The sequence below is a fragment of the Denticeps clupeoides genome, chromosome 16, assembly GCF_900700375.1.
Source record: "Denticeps clupeoides chromosome 16, fDenClu1.1, whole genome shotgun sequence".
In the NCBI taxonomy this organism is placed as follows: domain Eukaryota; kingdom Metazoa; phylum Chordata; class Actinopteri; order Clupeiformes; family Denticipitidae; genus Denticeps; species Denticeps clupeoides.
This window is the reverse complement of record NC_041722.1, coordinates 9,178,162-9,203,105: the sequence shown is the minus strand read 5'-3', so window position 1 is coordinate 9,203,105 and position 24,944 is coordinate 9,178,162. Positions and strand designations below refer to the sequence as shown.

Genomic DNA, 24,944 nt, shown 5'->3' with positions numbered 1-24,944 from the left:
AAAAAAAAAAAAAAACGCCGCTGTTTGGTGAAATGGCCGAGATCAACATCCTGGGCAGCACTTATCCAGTTGGGGCGCTGTCATTGACATTACACAACGCCACTGAAGAGCAGACACAAAGAACGGACTAAAAAAATGGAAAGAATGCTACATGCTCACGCGCACACACAAAATGAAACAGAATGGTGCAGAAAAGCAGTCTGTGCAATGTTCACAAGCACCATCACAAAAATGATCTACACTTTAAAAGCACATACCACTTTGCAGAAGAAGATTGTGTATGGGTGCACGCGCATGTGTGCGAGCATGCGTGCGTGCAAGCGTTCTGGAATGCATGTTATTTGATAAGAGAAACGTGCTTGTCTTCCAGCCATGTGATGGCAGGTTCTGATGAGTGGTTTTCAGGGCTGCGGGAGGGGAGCTCCCTGGAAATGGAACAATTAAACCAACATTGGAGTGAAGAGCCTCTTTTACAGCGCATGGTACAAGAGCGCAGAGCACTCCATCACCAGCGCACCAATCCACTCGCTGAACAGATGCATCCAATAGGTTCTGTGAAAAAGACCCTATTGGAACTGTCCCGGATTCTTGAAACGAAGAAGAGACTCATTACACATCCATTTTGCCGGAAACATCCCACAAAACACCCAGCCCCGCACCCAGTGACAAAGCCGGTCCTCTGGATTCCCATGGGAACACCTGACAGCAGGAGTCTGACACAATGGCTCCACTGGAGAAGGTCATCCAGCTCCTGTACCTTGAAGCTCTGAAGTACCTGAACTAGAGCTGTGGGTTTAAATGAGGTAAAGTGAAAATAATCTGCACGACAGACACCCTCCCAGATAAATTGTATGCTGGTTTAAATGTGTTTACTGTAAGAGTATGTACAAGAGGCGATGCTGATTTAATATTCCTCAGTGCTACCATCCACTTCTGATGCCAAAGCTCAGCCCATGACCCTTATATTCAAAAGGCAAATCCTTCCATAAAATGAAAAACAACACATGAAGCCGTGTAAGCATCTTACATAACATCCCTCTGCCTAAAAAAAAATCCCTGTCTGGGTACTGTTCAGCTCATCAAATTAAGGCAGGCTGAACAAGTTCATTACACCGCCAAGCATTTCAAAGCAGCACTTAACTGTTTTAAAATGCTGAAAAGGCACAAAATGCCCCTTTATTACGACGTGAAGTTGAGCTTTTGATGAAAAGTTCAGAGCTTGTGAAAGCAGGTGTCAGACAATGCATGCAGTGAAATCAGGAGCTCAGCTCTCAACAGTTCCTCATACAGCCCGAGGAACAGAGCCACCTGGCCTTTAACTCGGGCGCCATTCTCCGTCCGCATAATGAAAGGGTTTTCATCGGCACCAGCGCGCCTGGCAGTTAGGTAAACAAGGTGAAATTAGCTGTTTGATTCGGAGTCACCTAATCTATACCCTGCAGCCATTCTGCCAAGAAAAAAAAGTGTAGCCTTCCACCGAATTTCATACTTGAGTACAGAGGCATTGCCTGACTTGCAGTTACAACATCAACCAGACAAAATGATCAATTCTAACAAGTTATAAGTTATGATTAACATACTGCAATTACAAGTTATGATCATACTACAGGTTACTAACTTTGGCTGTCATCGCACATTTCGTCGCAATTCACTCTTAAGACCCTTTGAAGCATGGTACTGTGTGCGTTATATTTTCGTCTGGTCGTGGCCGATTTTCACACTTCACACGTTGTGAACATGCTGAATGCACTTTGCTCCAGTGTTTGAGTGCTTCAGTAGCCATGTGTCTGCATTTTAAAATATGTAAATATGCACAAAAAGGAAACATCAACTGAATTGGCCCTAAAATCCGTCTCCATCTTTACGCAGGCATTATCTCTGGCTAGAATGGATTTTGCATCATGTCGTAGGTCACGCCCATAAAATGCAGCTGTTAATTTATTTGAAAAGATATTCAGATGATTAATGTTAGCAATTTTGATAATCCAACTGTTAACATAAAAGTGCCTATTTCTGCACGAAGATAGAATTAAAGCATTTATCATTACTTTGATTGTGCCTAAGGCAATTTGATCTCCAGAACCAGACCAAATATCATCTCAAATATCCCACCGGCAGGACAGGCCCTCACCCCATTATCACAGTCTGCAGAATCAAATCCCACAACACCAACCACTAATTGCATAATGGATCATGTATTGCTTGTAAGTGCCTTGAATGCATTGATTACAATAAAGAAGGCTGCTGCTCATTAAGCTCGTCTAGCCATATGACACAACCTAATGATATGATGTTTAAGACATGCCTCATTAATAATAAACCAGCTCTAGTTATGGTGGTTCTGTAGAAGGATTCAATTGTTCTGCGATATGAATTTTCCGTCACTCTCCCGACGCTGGACGGGACGCGGCTGTCATCACATCTCCGCATCTGTGTGCCAAACATGGATGACTGCACAAAAGTTAGCTTGGTAACGTACGTGAACGCACTGAATACATGCTCCTGCCTCTACGCTGGAGATTGATTCCCGGCATCAATACAGTGACGTCTTTGTTTTTGTGCATGTGCGTCATGACATCTTTGTTTTGTGAGCACGTGGTCCAGTTCAGTATGGCGAACCGTCCACCTTGAAATCTGATTAAAAAGATTAATGATAACAGGCAAACAAGAAATAGTATCTGAGCCTTCAGTCGGAACGTAGTCAGAGGGGATCCCCGACACATATCTAAAAAAGAGGTGGGGCTTCCTTCTAGCTCAGTGATGAACAATGCAGAAGGAAATCCGGGGAGGTCTTCAGCAATAAAAACGGACCTAGCACCCCCCACCCTCAGAACTCACATCCACATTCTAACTGGCAGGTCCAGAGATAACGGCGTGCCAAGCATCTTATACGACGTGCAAATATCGGCGTGAGGGAACATTGGTGAATGGTGCAAGCCTGTCTCGTTTGATCAAGACGTGTGTGGATCAGGTTACGGCCATTTACGCCGTCACTCATCTGAAGTATTAGCATGGGACGCACGTTAATAAGCCCTCATACGAGATGCATGACTCAATATTTACACAAAATATGCTTCAAATAAATAAATAAATGTCCAAAAAACTTTCTTGATGAACTTCATTCATGGAGTCGTACGCAGATGGCTGATATATATATTTTTTTCATACTTTCAACAGGCCGTCGACGTCATTTACTTGACCTCTTCAAGCATGACATGCATGATCCATATAGGCATCAGTATGGCAGGATCACTGCTCCGCAGGTCGGCGGCTATGAGCTGATGAGGGATTAACACATCGTCTACATGCTCGCATCTGTCTATGTACATTCCACATGTACCATGAGAGAGAAAATGGTGCAAAGGAGACAGTGGAGACGGGGGTTGAGGGGCATGGATAGAGACGAGACATCACATGGTCTCTCGCTGTCACATGATTTGAACAGAGTACAGGATTACAACATGAAGAACTCTTCTGCAGCCGTGACGTGTGTGGGGCTTCACTTCACTCACACACACATGCACGACTAGTTTCAATCTCTTCTGTGTTTTAACGGGACGTGCATGTCTGTGGGAGTGTCAGGAGAAGTCAGGAAACTCTGTTAAAACGAGCAGCATTCCAGAATGAGGAAGATCAGTGCTGGCTTCCAGGACGCTCCCACAGGAGATCCAGGAAGGAAGTCTTTAACACAAGAGCCAGGGAAAGGCAAGGTCCCTGTGCAGCGCTGGGTAGGGGAGATTATTTTAGATCTCCAACTCACCTCCCTCTAAAGTCATGTAAGTACTTGCTCGACACTCCCTGAAAACAGGCACCTGAGGGATGGTTTGAAGGATGGTTTTAACATGAATGTATGAACGATGTGGTGGGTTCTCCACCGCTTAATTGTGAAACACATCTTCCCCAATGTTTGATCAGGGCGTAATGGCTCCAGAGCTCTGAGGGCCAACGTATAGAGGTGATGGCTCAAAAAAAAGGATTATTAGAAGGAGTGACACTTGCAAATGGTTAAAGGAGGAACACCACACCCTTCCTATGTAGCTCCATCATTTCTAAAATTAAGTTGCAATATTTAACATATATATTGTTATGTGCCTAAATGGACAGTGTGGACTTGTGGCTTAGAAAAAAATAAAAAAGAGTTTGATTTGTTCGTGATTTGTTGATTTGTTCGTCCCAAAAAGCAGTCGTTGCTTTCAATGATCCCAGCACTGCCCAGAGCCTGAGTACAGTCTCCACAGTCTCTGGCCTGGTTGTCTAGTCAATACATTTCATATTGGGTTTGAAAGAAAATATAAAGTCCCATGTCATTGCTGGGACATTTGACCTCCGCTTTCAATTACTGCAACAGGAAGGAACAAATGAATGAGCGCCGTACTCAGAAACATAATAACAAGGGACCAAAACTGCCTAAACTGAGTCCAATTCCGACTAAAGACGTTTGAAGCATAGTGACAGAGTCAAGAACAAAGACAAGAATGATCCATGCTTTGAATTTTACAATCATCATCAATCAATAAGATTGGGTTATTTTAGCATGTTGGTCCAAGACCGGTTCGAGAATGAATAACACATTTGTCCCGAGGCTAAAAAGATTCCCTATGCATTTCCCCTCACAATGTGTCCTGCTAACAGAAGAACTGCATCACAGGCCCGGTCAAACAGCAAATAAAGGGCACCCCATTCTCCGCCTCGGAGCACCGCCGATGAAAAGTCCAGCGCTGGCACCTGTCCATGCGCTGAAGAACGGGCCTAGACTGTCGTTCCCCGTAACAGGGCCGTCCTGTCCGGAACCACCAAACTGTAAAATCAATCAAAGCGCCAGTGCGACCTCGAGCAGCCGCAAGTAAACACGTAACCCGTCATTACACGTGACATCAGGCGCCAGTACGGCACGACTTCAGCCAATTCAAACATGAATGATAGCGGTGTAAAGGTGACAATAAATACGGAGGTGTAGACTTCATTGTTCTTGACGGTTCCAGATCATTAACCGCATGGCTGTAGACAGCGCTTGGAAGATTTCAGATGATAAGGGCCGACTTGGCCGCATTTCTCTAATTAGTTGAGTGTAAAATCTGGTCTTGTGATGCACACTCACCGCATCTCAGGCATCTGGCCGCAGGTCAAGCTGGTTTTATTATTTCGAGCAGGGTGTCCGGCTCCCGGATTGGAATTAGTACAACAGCTTCAATTCAACCTGCAGCATCCATCTTACTTATTTTTGCTCCTCCTGAGACAGGATTCACTTCCATAACTGCAAGTGGAGTTGGGCAACGTGCCCCCAAAAATGTACATTTTTGTTTAAATTATGTGTAATTACACGAGCACTACACGGCATGCCAGCTCTCCCACTCGGGCTCGGATTAAAGTTCCACGGAAATTCGGAACGAGCGCGACGAGCGCAGAAGTCAGAACGACGACGGCGACTTCATTTCACGCGTGAGGGAGGATGTCCGGGCCACACAAACACGCCGACACGTCCACGAACGTCGTGCCGTGCACTTCCTCTCAAACAAAGTGGAAACTGTAGAGAAAAGAAGAAGAAGGAGACAAGGCAGCGACCAGGCGCGCCGACAGAGACGGAGACTGATCAACAGGTAACCCCGACCTGACCCCGCATGGCGCGTTCCCCACTCACCGTGGTCCGACTGGCCGCGTCACTCCGCTCCACGGCGCGGCTTCGGCGGGTTTGGTGACCCACGAGGAGGGATGTTCTCTCTCTTTCTCTCTCTCCCCCTCCCTCTCTCTTCCTCTCTCTCTCTCTTCCACTCTCTTTCTATGTCTCTCTCTCTCCCCCTCCCTCTCTCTTCCTCTCTCTCTCTTGCACTCTCTTTCTATGTCTCTCTCTCCCTCTCAACGTCCCGCGTTGCCGCGCGCGCTCTTCGCTGAATGCGGAAGCGCGTGGGAGCGTGATGCGCTCCCGTCCCACCGACACGCCACGCAACTATTGATTAGAATGTATTATTTTTATTATTATTCCGCTGGAGGTGTCGCGTTGTCCGCAGTTCTGGACAGCTGAGAGAAGACGAGGCTTTAATTGCCCCAAATGGCGACCCTTCAATTAATAAACTGCTCTTCTCAGACCACTAGAACCCACACCCACTGGCCTAATCTCTCCCCTGCACCGGGATTTTCTTCCGTCTTTCTGCATGACATGTGTTCATTAAAACTGCGTAATCTGCTTTAAAGCAGAAGACATGAGAATTTCACACAGACGTCATAATCAGAACCATTTAAAACCCACACTTGTGTAAGAAGCCCTGGGTTCTATTATACTCAGACAGTCAATATTGTAGCTGGTAAACAAATGGCACACGTGTTTTTTTTTTTATATTAAAGTGTTTTTTATTATTGTAGAATACACACTTTTCTTCTAGTTTAGCCCTGTGTCCCAAAGGGCTAAGATACATAAATCAGTTTTGTGTCAAATTCACAAAAAATCGAATGCAAAAGATGTTTGTAGGCTCAAAAAAGAAAAACACAACAAGAATGACATATTTTAACTGGAATATGAAGAAACAACAAAATGTGTGATACCTGGAAAATAAAATGCTTAATTCAGTTGTTCCCAAACATTCATCCATTTAAAGAACTTCAAATTAGTCTGGGCTCAAACGTGAGTGGTAGATTCTTTCATCATTGTAGATTCAACCAAATGTAAAAAAAATAAAAATAAAAGAAATGTGCTGATGCTTCTCAGGCAGCAATGAAATCACATCACTTGGCCAGTACAAAAAGGGGCAATTATCCAACCCTTGCACTTGAAACTGAAGCACAGTTCTGAAATGAGAAATTAGGGGCCTAACCCTTTGTTTTTTCGGCAGTTTTTTTATTTCTGTTATTTGAGCAGCATTGAATAAACAGATTCAACACAATACATTCAGGTCTGGGGGTAAACGGGGGAAATACAGCAGTCTCGAATGACAGTGGGGGAATAAATAATAATTAAAAAAAAGAGATCAAACAAAAGAACACGATCTTGTGTGTTGGTGGAGCTGGATTAACACGCTTTCCTTTGCTGAATCAAGACACTACTTAACCCACGGTCGCTCGAAGCCCAAAAGGAGCACTTCAGGAGGGTTCCTGATGTTTATTCCAAAACCGGGCTCTAAGCAGATCTGAAGGCGAGCAGCTGCAGATACATATGACGTGTTTGTCCGCCTCACAGGGACCCTCAAGGCTTTGTTTATTTAAGCTGAAAGTCAGGAATAAGAGCTGGTGTAAAACAAATGGCTGCCTTAAATTTATATAGTTTTTCTCTGAACAGAATAGTGATGCCGTTTCGATGCTAGTGTAGAAAAAGTCACATTATGAAATCTGCTGATAACTGTACATCTTGGGCCTAAAGTTCCCACTAAGTTCCCACTATCTCATATATGTCAGGGTTTAAGAACATACTGTATTTGTAAGTAAAATGCATAATTAGGAGGCAATCAGAGGTTAAATTTACATTGCGTGTAAACCAGAATGTCCGCTGTGCATTGTCCCCTGTACGCCTACAAAACCACAACCATTATCAAAAACCCTGGATGTTATGGATGCTGCGTCAATGCACCTGTCTGTTGTGCTGATTCTTTTATTGCAAGGATTTAAATGGCTGTCATAGACAGAGTTCGGATTAACTTAAAAGTGACAACAGACTTTTTTGTTGATGGCACACCAAGCTGAATTGTGCCAACCTCATAAAGGGAGCTTGTTTTTTCGGTAACCCTTAATTATAGAATTCAGAGCGGGAAGAAAACTGTCCATTTTGGTATCTCCAACTATCGTAAAAGCATACTAATGATTGTTCCTGGTGCTATTACAGACACTGAAAAGTCGAAAAGTGTGCATAAGGCCTTTTCTCAGAAACCTGCGCACCAACGTCTACACCTACACCACCACCTGATGGTCAACTGAAGAACTGCAGCTTTACAGTTACAGAGGACTTAATGTTGAAAACAGTTCAGAGGAAAGAGGAAAAAAATAATAATAATACGGGGGGTGGGGGCAGTGAGGGAATCAGCTCCCTTTTTAAGTATGCCAGACACACAATAAAAACAAACTTCACAATTACGGTAAAATGATCTGTCTTTTTTTAAGATGTAAGTTGGTCACTGAAACGAAAAGGCTTTGAAAAAAATAGCACAAAATCACTTTGGCCATATTCAAAGGTGCCTTCAACCAAAACATTATCTCTTCCAAAAAAGAACACATGGTGTCCCAGTAGTGCCACTGGATAACATTGGCTCATATAGATGCATAGACCAAGGTCCTTCAAATTGCAGCACCCAAAGGCTGCAGAAGGTGCTTTTCTTATGTCAATCCATTACCTGAGGCCAATTTATAGCATTCCTAAAAATCAGGAGGAAATTGTCATTTGAAGAATCCTGGCATTTAGACCACCCCTTAGAGCAAATGAACATTAGTCCCTATCCAATCTTAACCAAGACTGCCACCTAGCCTCCCCAAACCTCAGCTCAGCTGACATAATATCCACTCAACAATTACACTGTCCTATGACAAAAGGAGCATATAGGCTCTATTGTAAATATAATATACATGTATAGAAATTTATATAATCTTCATAAAAATAAATACCAGTACATTAACAAATACAACTTTTTTTGTAATTGTTAAATCGCCAAGGATTAACAGCCACTCTTATGACACACACAAAAAGAACACACATGGCAAATGCAGTTTTATAGTGTTTTCTGAAACAGAAACAGAGATCGTATTAAACCATTTTGATAAAGGCAGCAATAATTGCCTTTTCCTTTCCCCCTAAAGTTGCTGTACAGACTTATAATCGATTGGTTCTGACTAGTGATCAGAAAGTTCAGTCTGTGTGTGCAGATGCGTGTCCTGGCTAGATTCTCCGCAGCTTACAGTCTCAAACACACACAGGAAAAGAGCCAGGCAAAATAGATGCTGATGATTAAGGTTGGCAACTGAACTGAAACCTGCACTTGGCTTTGTCAAGCAGCAGAATAAATGTGCATGTTTACAGTGTCTCAAGTTTGTAGAATCAAGTAAAAAGTCATATGAAAGTTTCCATGTTTCATATTTTCTGAAGCCGCCCCCCACATTTGTACAAATTTTCATATAATTTTTATGCATCATAAAGATATCAGACATGAAAAAGATATCCACTCATCAAAAAAGAAGAAGATATACTGTCATCATGCATAAGTTATAATTCAACTGACCGGTCTAACTGATTGTATTCTGTTATTTAAAAAAAAAACTTGTGTATACATTTTAAGCAATATTTGTTTTGAACATGTTGTCTCTTATTCTTCTTTTTTTCTCCCTTTTATTTCTTTATTAATTTTTTTAATTAAGTTTCTTTTCTAAAGATTAAGTCAGGCATGGTTCAGAGCTCCAGTTATTGCTCCTGTAAGTCAGGGTAACTCCAGCTGCCAGTCTTGTCCACCAAGGGGAGCCACACCAGAAAATTCAGAGAGAAAAAGGGAGAAAGAGAGAGAGAGAAAAAAGAGAGAGCCAGCTCCTTGCGAGGGCATGCAGATGTAGCTATGGAAGCCACTAAAAACACTCTGCATGATGTCTGGGCTCCCACCATACTTTTTTTTTTTAAAATATTATTTCAACAGTAGGGTCTTTTTCAGCTATAAAAAGTGGCACATCTCTTGGTACTAGTACCAAGACCCCCTCAAGCCCATCTATGATATGGTGGGGGTAGAGGAAGCGTGAGAAGTCCATCTCTGAGATGCGACGGGAGGCCCCTGTCTGTGATGATCTTCATGCACGGCCTCCCACTCAAGGTTTCCTCTTCTTGCTGTTGCCCTGATGATGAGGCTTGCTGTTATGGTGGGTCTTGTTGTTAGATGGGGTGCTCTGCTGGCCTTGTGGGCTTTTGCTGGGGCGACACTGCTTGGCCTATATAAACATTTATACATTTAGCACAACGGCATCAATACAGTACAACAAAAAAAGCGTCCAATGACCAAAAATGTTTTATTCTTACTTTGCTACCCTTGCTGTTGCTGCTGGGGGTGTTGGCGGAGTGGCTCTGAGCCTTGTGGTTGGTTGCAACTCTATCCGTGTTCTCTCTATGAGTACTGGAACTGCGAGCAGGCACCTGCTTCACGGTTTTACAGGGAGTTCCATCAGAATCCTGTAGAGAACACATCACAAGTCACCTACCAATCATGGCACAGCTTCTTTTCTTTTTTGTTTCTCCAGGGAGAGACAAAACTCACCGCATCACTGGAGCTGGATACCGTAGAAGAGGGAGATGGTGAGGAGGAGGGGGAAGATGAGGGGAATGAGGGAGGTGTAAAAGTTTTTGGCGAGGTCCTAGTATGTGGGGAAACCTCCTCAGAAAGGTTATTGTTGCACTCATCTAGCTGTTGTGACTCCAGGGTCACATCATTGCCTGAAAATGGAGATAAGACGGGAGTGAATAGAGGATTCTCAAATATAAATGTGTGTGTGTGTTGAGCAACGCACCATTTAAAGCAGGTTCAGAGCCCCAGAGCTTGCTTATCCAGTCTCTGTACTCTGCAACTTCTTGGGTGACACGAATGATTCTGCCCAATATGCTGTCACAGAGAGGAAACAAATTATGAGTTTGACTACAACAGTCTCCAGTTGGCTCATGAGACTGTGCCAGATCTTGGCTTGGCAGGGTGTACCTCTCGGACTCATTGTTGGGGTAGTACTTGGCAATGGGGGATACAGCATGACTGAGTTCCATGTAAGCATTGTTGAAGGCCACCCTGACCTGCATGGCACCATAGGAGCTCCGGCCCACGTCATTGCCTGCAAGAACAGGAAAAAAGCATAACCATGGAGGTCAGGAAAAAAGGCAACAGGACAAACTAGAACAAATTTGAACAGCCTGTAGCACTGTTTCTAATGCCAGACATTTCTATTCTTATGACTGCTAATCCTTACCCGGTTGCAAAGGATCCTCAATATAGAGCATTGAGGGCCGGTATCCGTCCAGCATACTCTTTTGAACCTCGTCTTTGGCCACGTAGCTGCCCCCGTCCTTTATCCGTATCCCTGTCTTCACGTAGTTGAAGTTCCGCCCATAGAGTTCAAAGAACTCGATCAGAAGAACGCCAATGTTGGCATTAGGACTGGAGCCTTCTTCCCTTTCGTGCATCTGGAATGCCAGAAACACAAAATTAACAACATATATCTCAGACACCACGTGGACACCACACACATGCTGGTCTTTGTGAGAGTGTAGGAGAGTGTCTTACCTGCAGGAAGCTGACCACCATGAGAAAGAGGCTGTATGAGCCGATGCCTCCTGTGAACACTTCATTCAGATCCCTTTGAAGCAGGAAATGCTTCAGCACTAGCACCAGGTATGGAAGCACTGGGAATTTCTGCACAATATACCAAAATTACACAGTTGTTGGCAGTTCACAAAGCATTCATTATGGACATGAACATCATGCTCATTGCAGAAAAATCAAAGCGTTGACACGGGTGCAAGACATTGCACATTAGTTCTTGTATATGAAAACATCATGTGAAGTAATGTAGAAAATGTATAGGATGCATCGCAATGTATTGATCATCAAGGCACTGACAATCAAAATCAACCAGTAAAGGTTCACACCTTTTTCTTTAGCCATCAACTAGCTTTTTGAACTCTTTGACCACTCTTTTTGGCAAAACAATATATGCCACAACTGCATGTGCATTTACAATTATTCTTCTGCTTTGTCAGTCAGAGAGCGGAAGCTCAGACGGTCAGATCTGGAGTGCCTCCCCTTATGTAGTCATGATGGAAAAGTTTACCTCACCTTTCTCATGCTTTGTCCAGCCCTTTCCTAAAAAACATATCTCCACTGACTGTCATGGCTTGAAAACAACAAAACATTGCAGTTGCTTCGTGATTGGATGTAAAAACGAGCACCCCTCTCACCCCGCCTCTCATTTTCTTTTAAAGGTACAGACACAGAAACGGTGCATCCTGGGGAGATCGCATTGTGGGACTTTCTTAAAATGGCTGTATTTCTGAATCAAGGCGGAATTTCGGAAAGAGACTTCAGATACAGTATTAGGGGACCACTAAGACCTATATAAACATCTTCAAGGTCCCATGACACGGAAGTCCGGCACTGGTTTGTATTAGCCTCATCCCATGCCACACAAATATATGGCATATAATGGAAAGCCCAGAGAAACTGAAACCTGCCAACTGATCCTTTATTAGGTCCCACAAGTGGGAAATTTACAACTGTTAATAACAGTCAGATTTCTAAAGTGATCACAAATCACTTAGGACGTAGTAATTAGCAAGTCGGACGCAGTATCAGCAGAGTGGGCAGGGCTGAATGTGCTCACCTTTTTATAGTCTTTGATGAGCTCAGCAGCCTTCACGCCATTCTGCACATTGAAGCTGATGTCCACTTTGACTTCTGTGTAGGAATCTGTAAGTTTGATGATGGGCACCTAGACACCAGGACAAACCATGTTAGCACTGACCAGGGTTGATTGACAGTGTGACTCAGCGCACACACACACACACACACACACACACACACACACAGAAAAACATTCACTCGTCATGTCCAGAAAAACACAGAGAGCCCCTTGACTAAACATAGCCTTTGGACACATACTGCTCAGCAATGATGTACATACCGTGGCCTTGTCCAATACTTTCACAGAACTCTCATCTGCCACGTTCTTCTTGCGTAGGGCGGCTTCCAGAGTCCAGAGAGGGAGCGCCTCCCAGTTCCCAAACACCACCAGATCAATGTCACTGACAGGGACCAGAGTTATCACTTCAATGTTAATACCCTTAATACCCTTTCCTCAAAATGTATGTCCTCTAACTAAATAAAAGGAGCTGTAATGCAAATGTTCATAATATCAAAGCATAATTAACGTTAGCACTTCTCACAGAACACAAACACACTTCACTGTTATATACACTGCTCAAAAAAATAAAGGGAAAACTTAAACACAATGTAACTCCAAGTCAATCACACATCTGTGAAATCAACCTGTCCACTTAGGAAGCAACACTGACAATCAATTTCACATGCTGTTGTGCAAATTGGAAGAGACAAAAGGTGGAAATTATAAGCAATTAGCAAGACATCTTCAATAAAGACGCGGTTCTGCAGGTGGTGACCACAGACCACTTCTCAGTTCCCATGTTTTTTGGCTGATGTTTGGGTCATTTTTGAATGCTGGTGGTGCTTTTACTCTACTGGTAGCAGGAGACAGATTCTACAACCCACACAAGTGGCTCGGGCCGTGCAGCTCATCCAGGATGGCACATCAATGCGAGCTGTGGCAAAAAGGTTTGCTGAGTCTAATAGTGTAGTGTCCAGGCTTTAGTCCAGGTATGGGAGGAGATCCCTCAGGACATTACATCAAAATCTGATCAGCCTATAGTGTGTTTCCACTTTAATTTTGAGTGTGACTCCAAATCCAGACCTCTATAGGTTGATTAATTTGATTTCCATTGATCATTTTTGTGTGATTTGTTTTTCCAGCACATTCGACTACGTAAAAGACGTAGTCGAATTTAATAAAAATATTTGATTCATTCAGATCTAGGATGTCTTATTATTGTGTTCCCTTTGTTTATTTGAGCAGTAAACATTTCTGTCCTTGCAAAGGAATAAATAAAAATGTTCTGGGTCACAAAATACAATTTAAATGACTGCATCTTTAATCCCAGGCACACAAAGGAAAAAAAATAATTTGCAGGGTTCAGGCAGCAGCATTATCTGCAATCTGTTTATCTTCACCCTCACCTTTCAGTAATCCTTACACAGGCACAAAAAAAAAATGATAGGACGGCACCCATAACGAATGCAGTCCCACACAGACACATACTCACCTTGTTGGCAAATAAAGGCCTGTGCTGAAACTACCAAACACTTGAACCTGCCAAATAAAATACACAAAAAGTGTGAATACAGGAAGCAAAAAAACCTCTGACTCAGATCTAAAAAAAGATAGACTAGTAATGACTAATTCCTTGTACTGATAAGATCTAAAATTAAGGCACAGCACATTTTTCCATGCCAATTTTCAGAAAGTAATTTGCTAACATGAAATCTTTTTCAACATTTTCAATAATTCGGGTTTAGTTAAAAAAATTCATCTGCAAATTTGGAGTTTGTGCAGGGGAATCAGCAGGGACACAAATCTTGAGACAGAACCGGTGGTGCTAGTGTGTTGGCTCCTGTAATCGGCTCAGATACACGACGGGTGCACTCACTCACAGCACACAATTTCTTACTTGCTTATCAACCCTCCCTCTACAAGCTTATCCATAACACCGCCATGTGGGTGTAAGAAAGCAGGTTCAAAAATAGCCCTGAACTCTGTTTTTATTCGTTTTAAAGCCCCCCACCTCGACTCCTTCCTACTCAGCCTCAGAGTTAAAACCTAAATCTTCTTATTGCCAGCGTGTGACGCATAGAGGTGAATGAGAACTGACTGACACACAAACAGGCAGTGACCTCTACCAGTCCCATGAATTACTACATCAGGCAGTGAGAAGGTACTGAAATAAAGTCACCTTGGAGTCCCACAGTCTCACAAATCTGGCTACTTGGGCTGTTTAAGACCGAGAATTAACCCAGTGTTGCACCTAGACAACTGGACTACTACGACGAGTCTCTCGGAATAAGGGGAACAGCTAAACGATTTAACGCAACATAAATAAAACAAGAAAAGCCCAAGACAGGACAAGCTTTTATTCTGGATTTCTTAAAGAGAGTTGGGTAAGAGGAGTCTGGCGGGTACACAGTATCAGTGGGGAAGCTGGACACCTGTGGCCCACTGTTGACTACAGACCCAAATATAACACAGAGGTGAGATAAGGCCACCCACTGAATAATCAACAAGGCTATAAAAAAAAATAATAATATTAAAAAAAAAAAAAAAAAAAGGCAAGCCAAGCCGGTGAGGATGGATATGAGTGATATTACTTTTACTAAGAACTTTGAGAATTTCCCTCTGCTTCATAGAGAGCAGAATGAATACATTAGTAAAATTATAACTAGAAACAATGTCCAGTGGACAAAAAATTAATAAAAAGGAGTCAGACACTCACATCGGCGCTGGGCCACATTTCTATGATGACCCTCTTGATCCGATCGACAACCTCCAACCTCATACGCTCCTCCTCTGGCCGAGGGGACATGTACTCATAGAAGTCAAGAATTTCCTCATGAAGCCTGAAAAACAAATAGAAAAGAGAGAAAGGTGAGTGAATCCTGAATAAAACCGAAAAAAGTGAAAGAACAGAAAAGATCACGTATGGATGAGTAACAAAAACAGCAACTACAGTCATTAGACTGGAGAACAGTAGGCAGCTGATCAAAGATGATATTACAGCACAGCCCAAGTCTGATCTAGTAGTGGCGTAACAATTGAGAAAAGGGACTTGTAACCGGAAAGTTGCATGTCCCGAAACATGGTGCCAATGAGGTCTAATTGAACAATGTTCCGTCCCCACGCACTGCTCACAGCAGCCTACTGCTCACCAAGGCGATGGGTTAAATGCAGAGGACACATAGTATCACAATGACATTCTCGCGCGCACACACACACGCACACACACACACACACACACAAATCTAGGTTTATGGTTTCTAGATCCTTCAAAAAATACTATTATAATAATTGTGATGATAAGATGACTCAATTGTTTGATAGTTTACCTGTCAAAACCTCTGGTGTGAGTACGTGACACACCCTGCTCAGTAACTAGTAACTTCATGATGAATCGCTATAATGACAACATACCCCTAATATAAATTGACCAGACCAACATTACTTTAGAACCACTGACAAGTTAAAATATCATTGATTTTCTCACAATAGCACCCAGCAGTGGGTGCACTAATGAACCAGTGACAGGAATAGGGACAGTCAAGGTTCACTGAGGCACAGAGGAGCGCATGATGGCTTGTGTTGTCTGATACAATAGAAGAGCTACAGTAGCTGAAAAAGTTAATGCTGGTTAGAAAGGAGTCCGATTTTTCTGTATGGGGCTGCACAGCCAATTTACGGGACTCTAATAATCGGTTATTGGTGCCACGGTACCAGATTAGAGGTCCATACTGAACATTAGGTGTTAATGGGATTGCTGATCGTGGTAAAACGAGCAGTGCCCTTCTTAGTACCATCTCAACTGTCACAGTCACAGCTATGTCACAGCTATATCTGATGCTCCATGTGAGGCAGTGACGCCAACTGGGCTCTGCACTGCAGACCTGCTCTGGTGCCAGGCCTGGCCCGACCTGAGTGACTGGATGGGCGTGCCAGGTCTCCCTCCGATGACTCACACACACTGACATACAAACACACTATAATTCTACCTCGGTGGCACACTGCTAACACATCTACAGACGTAATGCTACTTAAGTCCCTCTGTTGCACACAAGCATTAGCTTCTAATAAGCACAAAAATCCAGCCACTGGTCAGAAAGTTTTACACAACAGCTAGGGCTGGATGATTATGGCCACGATGATAATTTATTTTATCAAAGTTGTAATCACAATTATTCATTATTTTGTTGCATTTACATTTTAAACAAACTGTAAGTGAACAAGGCTTTCAGACTTTATATCTATGGTGTATATATCTCACAATATGAGGTTGCCGCTCAATCTTTGCTTTCATAACCCCTTGGTGGTTGGTTATTTAAATGTGTGTGTGTGTGTGTGTGTGTGTGTGTGTGTGTGTGTGTGTGTGTGTGTGTGTGTATGTGTATATATGTGTGTATATATGTCCTGTTGGAAAGACCAGTCGTTTGCCTTGGATGATCAATCTAGCTAATCTAGTTTAAATATGCATGGTCATAATATTCTTAAACATTGTAAAAACTGTAACTCATTTGCACACCTTCACCCTACCAGTTACACATATTTTATGTTAAAGACGTAAAAGTGTAATACTTGGTTATGTTTGCAATATTTGCATATTGGTTCACTGTTTACTTGCAACATTTGCAATACTGTGGTCTGTAGCAGTTGCAGAAAGCATTTCACTGCACATCATACCGTGTATGACTGTGTATGTGACAAATAAAATTTGAATTTGATAATAAAGATATGAAACGTGTTGCCCCTTGAGGACCCTGACTGGGTACATTTGTTGAAGCAATCCACCTGCCAACACAAGAGCTGTGACTCTTCGAAACGTTTCCCATACAAAATAGAAAAAACAGGTCTAGGTGTGGTGAATCAAGATGAATGATATGCCCAGGGGTCTGTGTACTCTGGAGGCTAGCCCACAGAAGGGCAAGAGGGCACCTTCCTGTTACCCCAAGAGCCACATTTACACACACTCAGTCACACAGTCTGTCAAAGTACACATCCAGAAAAGAAAAAAAAAAAAAAATCACCATGAACCTCCCTGCAGCATTGTAAGCAAATGTTTCTGTGACATGCACATGTTTAGTCAGCCATGCGCTTGTTTGCCTGCACAAAAAACAAGCCAAAGGGAAGGGCAACACAACACAAGTGTAAGCAGGTAACTAACCCCATGCATAAAGGCCATTTGAACCACTAATTTATTATTAATTATCTAGAAAATGCATTTGTGCTACTGTGACTACCTCAAATCTACAGGGTGGAAAGGCATGCGGGACCACAGATGCCTGATTCCACCAAACACACCTGGCCACACACCCAAAGGTACGGAACTGGCGACATGAAAGCATTCATCACACCCAGATAGACCTGCAATTCAGCGGTGTATTACAGCCTGCATAATGCACTGGAGTAGTATTCTCCTGTGGAGGTAATAACAGTCTAATGGGTAGTGCTGGGCGTTTTTACGATCTTGATCGAAGAACGCGATAAAATCACGAGTAATTAGCACATTTTGTGTATGTATTTACATTAGAGCTGTAATTGGTCCTCAAAACTTAGGCCCAATAAGTACAGCTTTTAAAAAACCCCAAGCCTGTTTTCAGCCTGACATTATTGTGGCCGGCCAACCTGACTGTACCAGCATGCTTTGCGCACCCTATGAGTGATAGACTAAAAAGCAAAGGAAATGTGAGAGGAAACCAAGCTGCAATAAATAGCTTCTGAAGTTCAAAACCTTTAAATAATGTGTTTGTGTGATTTATACATGATAATCAATTTTCTTGTATACATATTTAGTGAAGTCAGCAGAGGTGAGTTAGCATGCGACTACAACCACCATGCCTGTAGATGGCACTGTACAGTTGGGTACTTTGAATTACTGCTTGGCATTTCAGGCAGAGTGAAATCTCAAAACATGACAGATCACCGCATCTGGTATTTCAGCTCTGTTGTTACATTTTCAGTGAACTGTAGAATATTCCAATGTGTACATTAACACAATATAATCGTATCGTGACCTTGCCAATACACACCTAGTTAATACAGTTGTAAAATCAATTCACATAAAGGGATAATCGTGAAACTGTAATTATTTTTCTAAAATTGTACAACCAAAAATCTTTAGATCTAATTTTACGCACTGTTATTACATGCTACCACGTTCCGTTGTTCACTGCACGAAGCTAGCAAAGAGCGAAATACCTAAAATGAAGCTGAAGAGGGCAACAATGGTTTAATATGTTAAACTGTCTATTATCTCTGATCTTGTTTTAACCTAGTAATATCAGAAGCAACGATAATAAAATCAATTATTTGATATGGGACATAATCATGATTTTGTCATATCGCCCAGTGATACTAAAGGATAACAGATTTGCCTATGAACCAGAAGACCACAAAGTCACAGGTTCACAACTACCTGATCAAGACACTTAACCCGGAGTTGCTCCAGGGCAGCGGCCCCTGTCGCTTTGGATAAATGCATCTTCTAAATGCCATGGATGTAAATGTGAACAACAGCAGTGATGAAATGTGAAAAATTCTCTCCTTCATTAGTTCAGAGTTGCATTTTATGCTTGCTCTGTGCTGAATCACTTTATTCAATACTGACCAAAATAAACTTGGGCTTCTCAATACCTAATCTCCACAAGCGATTTCCCCCCAAAACTACAAATAAAAAACTGCCATATCTGGCAACACTGAGCATAAAATGTTGCATTTGAGTCATCTGACTGGTCTTTAATAAGGATTAAACTATTTAGAATGATTATCAAATGGAGCTTCCTTGGTTCTCTGAAAACACAAACAGTTTTAAGGCATATTGCCGAGCCATAGCAGTGAAACACAGAACACAAGTCCCCGCTGAGCTCAATGTGTCTCTGGCACAACAGCCTGGACTGCATGTGACTGACTCCGTCCCACAACAGCTCACACTGAGCCTGCAGAGTCGTACACACACTCCTCTCGGAATCAGATCCCAGTTTCATTTCTGCTGAAGCACGCACACACACGCACGTGCACGCACACACACGCGTGCACTCCAGTAACAGCCCTGAGCGAACGGATCACAGGCACATGCTCACACACATACACCTAGCACGTGTGGGCCAGGGTAAAACGCTACAGATCAGTTTCATTTCCTAGTCAAAGCCTGACCTCCACCCACAGGCGGGTGGATTAGTTTCGTTTCTCCGCTAGATGACACAGAAAGTGGTGCCGTACTGGCACCAAGACGACAGGCAGTTCAGAGACCCAGAGCTTAGCAGCTTCTAAACAGGGTTGCGGGACAAACACAGGAACAGAGGGGGAGAGAGAGCAAATACATAGAGAGAGAAAGAGGGGGATGAAGGATCCCGTTGCCCCCCCCATAATCCTCGTATATTCATCATATAGAGATTATGCAAGCCTGTCACAGCAAAGCCTGTACAACTCCACCTGCAGGTGAGCACAAACTGGTTTGTCGAGCCGTGAGGCAGCTGAGCACAGCAACCACACCCATACTGGTACAGAAAAAAAAAATTATTTTGACAGATTCTTCAGAACCTTTTGATCAAAGTATGGGGGGGGGGGGGGTAACACGTGAGCCATCTGCACAGTCAGCAGGAAGAGGCGACCGTGCGATGGCTTACTGGTTCTTATCCAACACCCTGGCTACAAAGGTCCCTGTAAACTGCTGGTCATAAAGCCTGGCCGCACGCTTCCAGCACCACACCATTTCAAATATTTGCCCCTGTTCGAAGGGTATAAATACTACACAGGGTTCAGGGACAGAAATAATAATCAGTCAGGAGCCTAAACAACGAAATCTACACACATGTTTTGCCCATTTATACAGTTATGCAGATTGTTAATGATACTGGAACCACACAAAACTAATGCCTTGTTCACAACACTTTTTGAAAGCTTAATAGGCCGATTCACAAAAGCTCTCAACATCCACTCTCCGTGGCACGGGTCCACGGAGAGTGGCATGGACGCTTCCTCTAGTTAAACAGCGCTCTCACTCCTGGATTAATGTGGTCAGAACCTACTGTTAAGGGGAGCAATGGGAGAAGAGAGAGAGACAGAAGGGGGAATAAAACATTTTAAAATCTCTCTGCATTCCACAGGTTCCACAATTTAAAACACATCCACGGCAGTGCAACCCGCAAAAGGAGAGAGATAGCCCAGTAAACGCTCATGGTCAGCCAATCTGCAGAGCGGCTTATCATCCCACCAGAATGAACCAGGGCTTCGTTTTAATTTGTTTTTTTTAAAAAAAAATAAAAAAATCCACCCATTAACTTAATCAGACAACAGTTTTAATCTTATAAATGGCTGGCTTCTTCCACCAAAACACAAATCCAGCTACAACTTCCAACATGCTGCTGCAAGTAATAAGCCAGTATCACAGCACTGCAGAATTCCTGGATGATCTCTTTATTTACTTATGCAATCAGATAAGACGGCGGCCCAGTGACTATACAACTGGTTGCTGTAACCAATGAAAACATTAACTTGATTGATAATTAACAAGATTGATTCCAAACACCTCACTTCAATAACATGCAGTCGTAAGCCATGGATCCCAGAGCCAGAACCAACAATCCACACTGTGACTTGAGTGCATCCACATAGCATGGGCTCGAGCCCAAACATGCAGGAACGATGTCCAGCTTCTGGACTTTTCTCTCGGCAATGAGGTCACATTTCTACAGGGTCAAAGTTACACCTCAAAATCTTGCGTAACAGTTGTCAAACCAACCATAGATCTAATCTCACTGTGCCTCAAAATAGTGGTGACATTAATGATACTTAACACAAAAGGACAGCATGCCTCCGTAAAAAATGTAAATGTAAGAGCTGAGGAGTGTGAGGTGACTAATACGTACTGTATTTCTGACTGAACACAGTGGAATTGAATAAACTGAACTACATTCTTCACCTTAACCAGACTGGGTACCAGATGACAACGCTCGTTCCAGTCACACTGTCCAGTACAATGTGGTGCGAGGTGGTGGTGGGCTACGCGGATTCCAAAGCACACGCTACAGATTATTTCACAGCGCTGTCATTGGAGTCAAAGAGACTCCATTGTATGGTTTGTTTAATTTTTTTTTACTGTACGATGGGTTGGACACGACAGACAGACACATGCATTCCTCCTGCGCGAACATGTGCAGGCTCTGCGTTTCAGAGCATTTCCAGCACGTACTGCTATAGAGGAGGCCGTGTCTCTGCTGCCACACCAACTCCGGTCAGATATGCTCTGCTTTCCGCTGCAGCTTTCCCACATCCTGGACGGCAGCCAGAGATAAAGGCCGAGGCCCGTGCACACACGCAAACACACGTCTAGAAAACAGATTTTAAAGCCACTGCTGGTATTGATACCAATGAAGAATCATGGATCGGAATCCAATACCTCTGACTTCTGGTCAAAAAAAAAAAAAAAAATGGCCACAGAATTCTGTGTAACTAAATCAATTATTAGCAAACAAAAGTAATTTCTACAGACGTGTGAAATAGCATGAACTGCCTTCTGCTGAGCATTCCTGCTCCAGGGAGGAAATCCTCCCGCGTTCAAAATAGCACTGGGACCTGTGAGCTACTAAGAAGCGGCAGGACCGGGAGGCGATTGGCCAGCTACTTGGACGGTGATGTCACAGAAAGCGGCGTTGGGTTTCTCAAGCTGAAGGAGGCTGGTTTTTGTTTTGGGGAGATCCGGGGCGAGGACCATTCCCAGCGTGTGCAGCATGCTAACACCCCCTTTCTCTCTCACCCCTCATCGGACAACAAACCGAAACACACCCCCACCGTCTCCGAGGGCCCGTCTCCTTAGTTTTTTCCGCAGAAGAACAAGTTAAACTGCATTTTAACATCCTAATCTGCCAACTAAAACCAAGCTGTCTCCTACTTACTAACCTTACATTTCCTTCCGATTCATTGGGCCCAAATAAGGAGAGAAATCCATGTTAACAAAAACTAAGGAGGTACAGCTGCCTTCTGAATCATAGTTGTTATGAAAGACAGACCCAAGCAAGCCTAAATCCATCTATTCACACGCATGTTTAAAGTTTGGAGGGATTTTTCATTAGGAGTAAGCAGTGTAGAGGAGACCGGCCTTTAACACGATCCAGGCTGTATTCGGAGTAATCGCACCGGAATGCTCTGACGCAAACACAGCGCTTCAATATTACTATAAATGAGGATCAGTGATCGCCTTAAGACGCGGCTCTGGGCTGTGCAGGCTGCTACGTACAGGCCAGTCACTGCAGGGGAAATACCTAAGCGCCCCACCCGCCCCAGCAAGCGCTCATGCTATGCAGCTGTTTTGCTGGTATGTTCTGAATTTGAAAAAAAAAAAAAATTAAAATGCTTTCAAGCTTTTTGAATGATGATTGTAGCATGGGCCAGATATACCAGAACACTGCAGCATGGTGGGGAAAAAACAAATCCCTCGTACGGTCAAAACTTGGGCATATAACCGCCCGTGTGGCTTATCAATGGTTCAAGTTAATATTTCATTCATTACTTGCAACACAAGGGAGTCTGGCATAGCTCATACGGCAGTGAATGTAAAAGCGATCACCTGACCTCTCTTAACAGCTGCTTTCAGAGATGCACAACAAGCGCTTTTGTATTGCAACGTTGCTAAGTAACACCAGACAAGACACCACCTAAGATCTTCTGCGGGGTTAGGGCGGCATGCCAAACATGGACGCAAAAAAGACAAAAATCACCCCAACGAAGCTATTACTAACGTCGAGGCCAGAAAATTCTAAAAAAATTAAGAAGCACTCCTTTACTAATGAAGTAATGTCTTCCGGTTTCGCCAGAAACCCTACGCTCCCACTGCCCCACCCCTTTGCCTTTATTTATTTACCTCTGACATCACCAAGGAGGCCTTTTAAAGATGGCTACTCTTTACACAACCCTCGTCAAGCATTCACGGACACTTTACGGTTTATTTTTTCCTACACGCCACGCGGAAAGTCAAGTACCTAAAACATTATCTCGGAGGGCAAACAAGAACGGTCCCTCTCGCTTGCTTGAGTTGACTTTAGATAGCGCTGCCAGGGAACGAGGAATACTGCAGCAGATGAAATTATGCGCCGTGGATACTTCCAAGTCACTGCCTTTCAAAAACACACTGTTTTCAGGGTTTGTGTCTGCGTTGCGGTCCCACGCCACAGGAGAAACCGCCAGCTTTCACAAACGTGCGTGCAGGCCGTCCCTACGTGCCTTCCTTACTCGTATTAACTATCCAATTAATTACCTCCTGAACAGCATTAAATGGCGCATTAAACTCAGGTCTTGAGACAGAAGTAAATATTTTAAAACTTTTTTTTTCCTTTGCCTCTTTATGCATTGAAGTGTAGTTGCTGTAGTCATATTAACTTTAAAATGACAAGCTTAAGATTTCGATATTTAAAAGGAAAAAAAAAAAAAAAGTTCACGGAAGTGTCTATAAAGTATTAAAACTGCTGAGGCCAACCGGCTACAATTAGATGGGGATGTATCAGTAAGTACATATTCAAATACATCAAGTCCTCAGATTTAGACACAACTCGCCCGTAAACGCACAGCTGATGCAGAACGTAACATTTAGTCGGGAAAGCTGGAGAGCATCGCGGAGCAGCGCACTGCCGGATGGGGGGGGACGGAGGCGGCCATGTGCCGATCCACTCACCCTATTACTCCCTCCGTGTAGTTCCTCGTCTTCCACGGCGTGCCCGTGTACACGGAGCTGGCGCGGAGCTCCGGCAGGCTGCTGTTGTATCCGTACGTGCTGGCCTTGTTGTCCGTTTTGATCTTCTTGCGCTGCCCCGCGGCGTCCGGCGTCGACCGCCAGGCTCCCGCACCGCCGCCCCTGCCGGCAGCGGCGCGGTTGTTGTGGTTGTTGTTCGTCTCCAGAGGGAGGAAGTCCGCTTGCTCCGCGACGTCGGCCCGTAGAGCAGACATGCCCTGGCTCCTGGCAGCCTCGCCGGGGGTCGCGTCCTCCGCCGCGATGCTGTTGGCAGCCGCGCCGTTGCTGAGAGCTTTTGGACCGTGGCTGTAGTTGTTGTTGAAGTACAGGTTCCCCACACCCAGCGTCGTCTCCCAAATCTGCATCCACAAGTTGTTGGCGGGCCCGCGCTGTTCTGGCTGGAACCAGGCGATTCTCGGATCCATAAATCGAGGCTCCCAGCGGGCAGGCAGCCGTCCGGGCGAGCGGGCGAGGCTCGGCTGGCGCTCGGCTAGCCCCCGTTAGCCAGCTAACTCACAGGCTCCGCTCGCAGAGGCCGGGCCAGCTAGCCAGCTAGCGCGCTTAGCCGAGTAGCTTCCAGTCACCCTCTACTACCCACACTAGCTAACATTTCATTCCATTTACCCGACTGGCGGGGTACACACTCGCGGGGTAGATTCTCGGTCGTCAGAAGGGTTTTTTTTTTTTAAACTGATACTAATAACAACAATAAAACCGTCGACAGCGAGAGAGAGAGAGAGACAGAACACGCAGGCGAGGCTATTCTGACCCCTTCTCTGGTCGTGAGTCCCTCAATGGCGGAGGACTCGGCTCCGCGAGTCTGCGCAGACTCGCCTGGAATCACTATTCGGGGGGAGGCAGGGAGAGGGAGGGAGGGAGACGTTCTGTTACGCAAGAGTAC

General features: G+C 44.0%; 2 protein-coding genes across 2 annotated transcripts in view; both read right to left on the bottom strand.

Moving 5' to 3' along the window:
• adcy7 (adenylate cyclase 7) overlaps positions 1 to 5,773 on the bottom strand; it is a 39,186-nt gene extending 33,413 nt beyond the window's left edge. The window contains exon 1 of the mRNA XM_028956379.1: positions 5,639 to 5,773. The gene's annotated coding sequence lies outside the window, so the exon portion shown is untranslated. The remainder of the gene's footprint in view (positions 1 to 5,638) is intronic.
• A 3,770-nt stretch (positions 5,774 to 9,543) lies between these two features.
• tent4b (terminal nucleotidyltransferase 4B) lies at positions 9,544 to 24,854 on the bottom strand. Its single transcript, XM_028956152.1, has 12 exons — positions 23,987 to 24,854; positions 15,050 to 15,173; positions 13,826 to 13,872; positions 12,613 to 12,733; positions 12,313 to 12,420; positions 11,217 to 11,345; positions 10,903 to 11,116; positions 10,641 to 10,767; positions 10,456 to 10,547; positions 10,206 to 10,381; positions 9,971 to 10,120; positions 9,544 to 9,882 (listed from the first exon to the last, which is right to left on the bottom strand). Exons 1-12 carry the CDS (start codon positions 24,466 to 24,468, stop codon positions 9,763 to 9,765), a joined length of 1,890 nt encoding a protein of 629 aa, XP_028811985.1. The 5' UTR covers positions 24,469 to 24,854; the 3' UTR covers positions 9,544 to 9,762.
• Between the last annotated feature and the right edge of the window lie 90 nt (positions 24,855 to 24,944).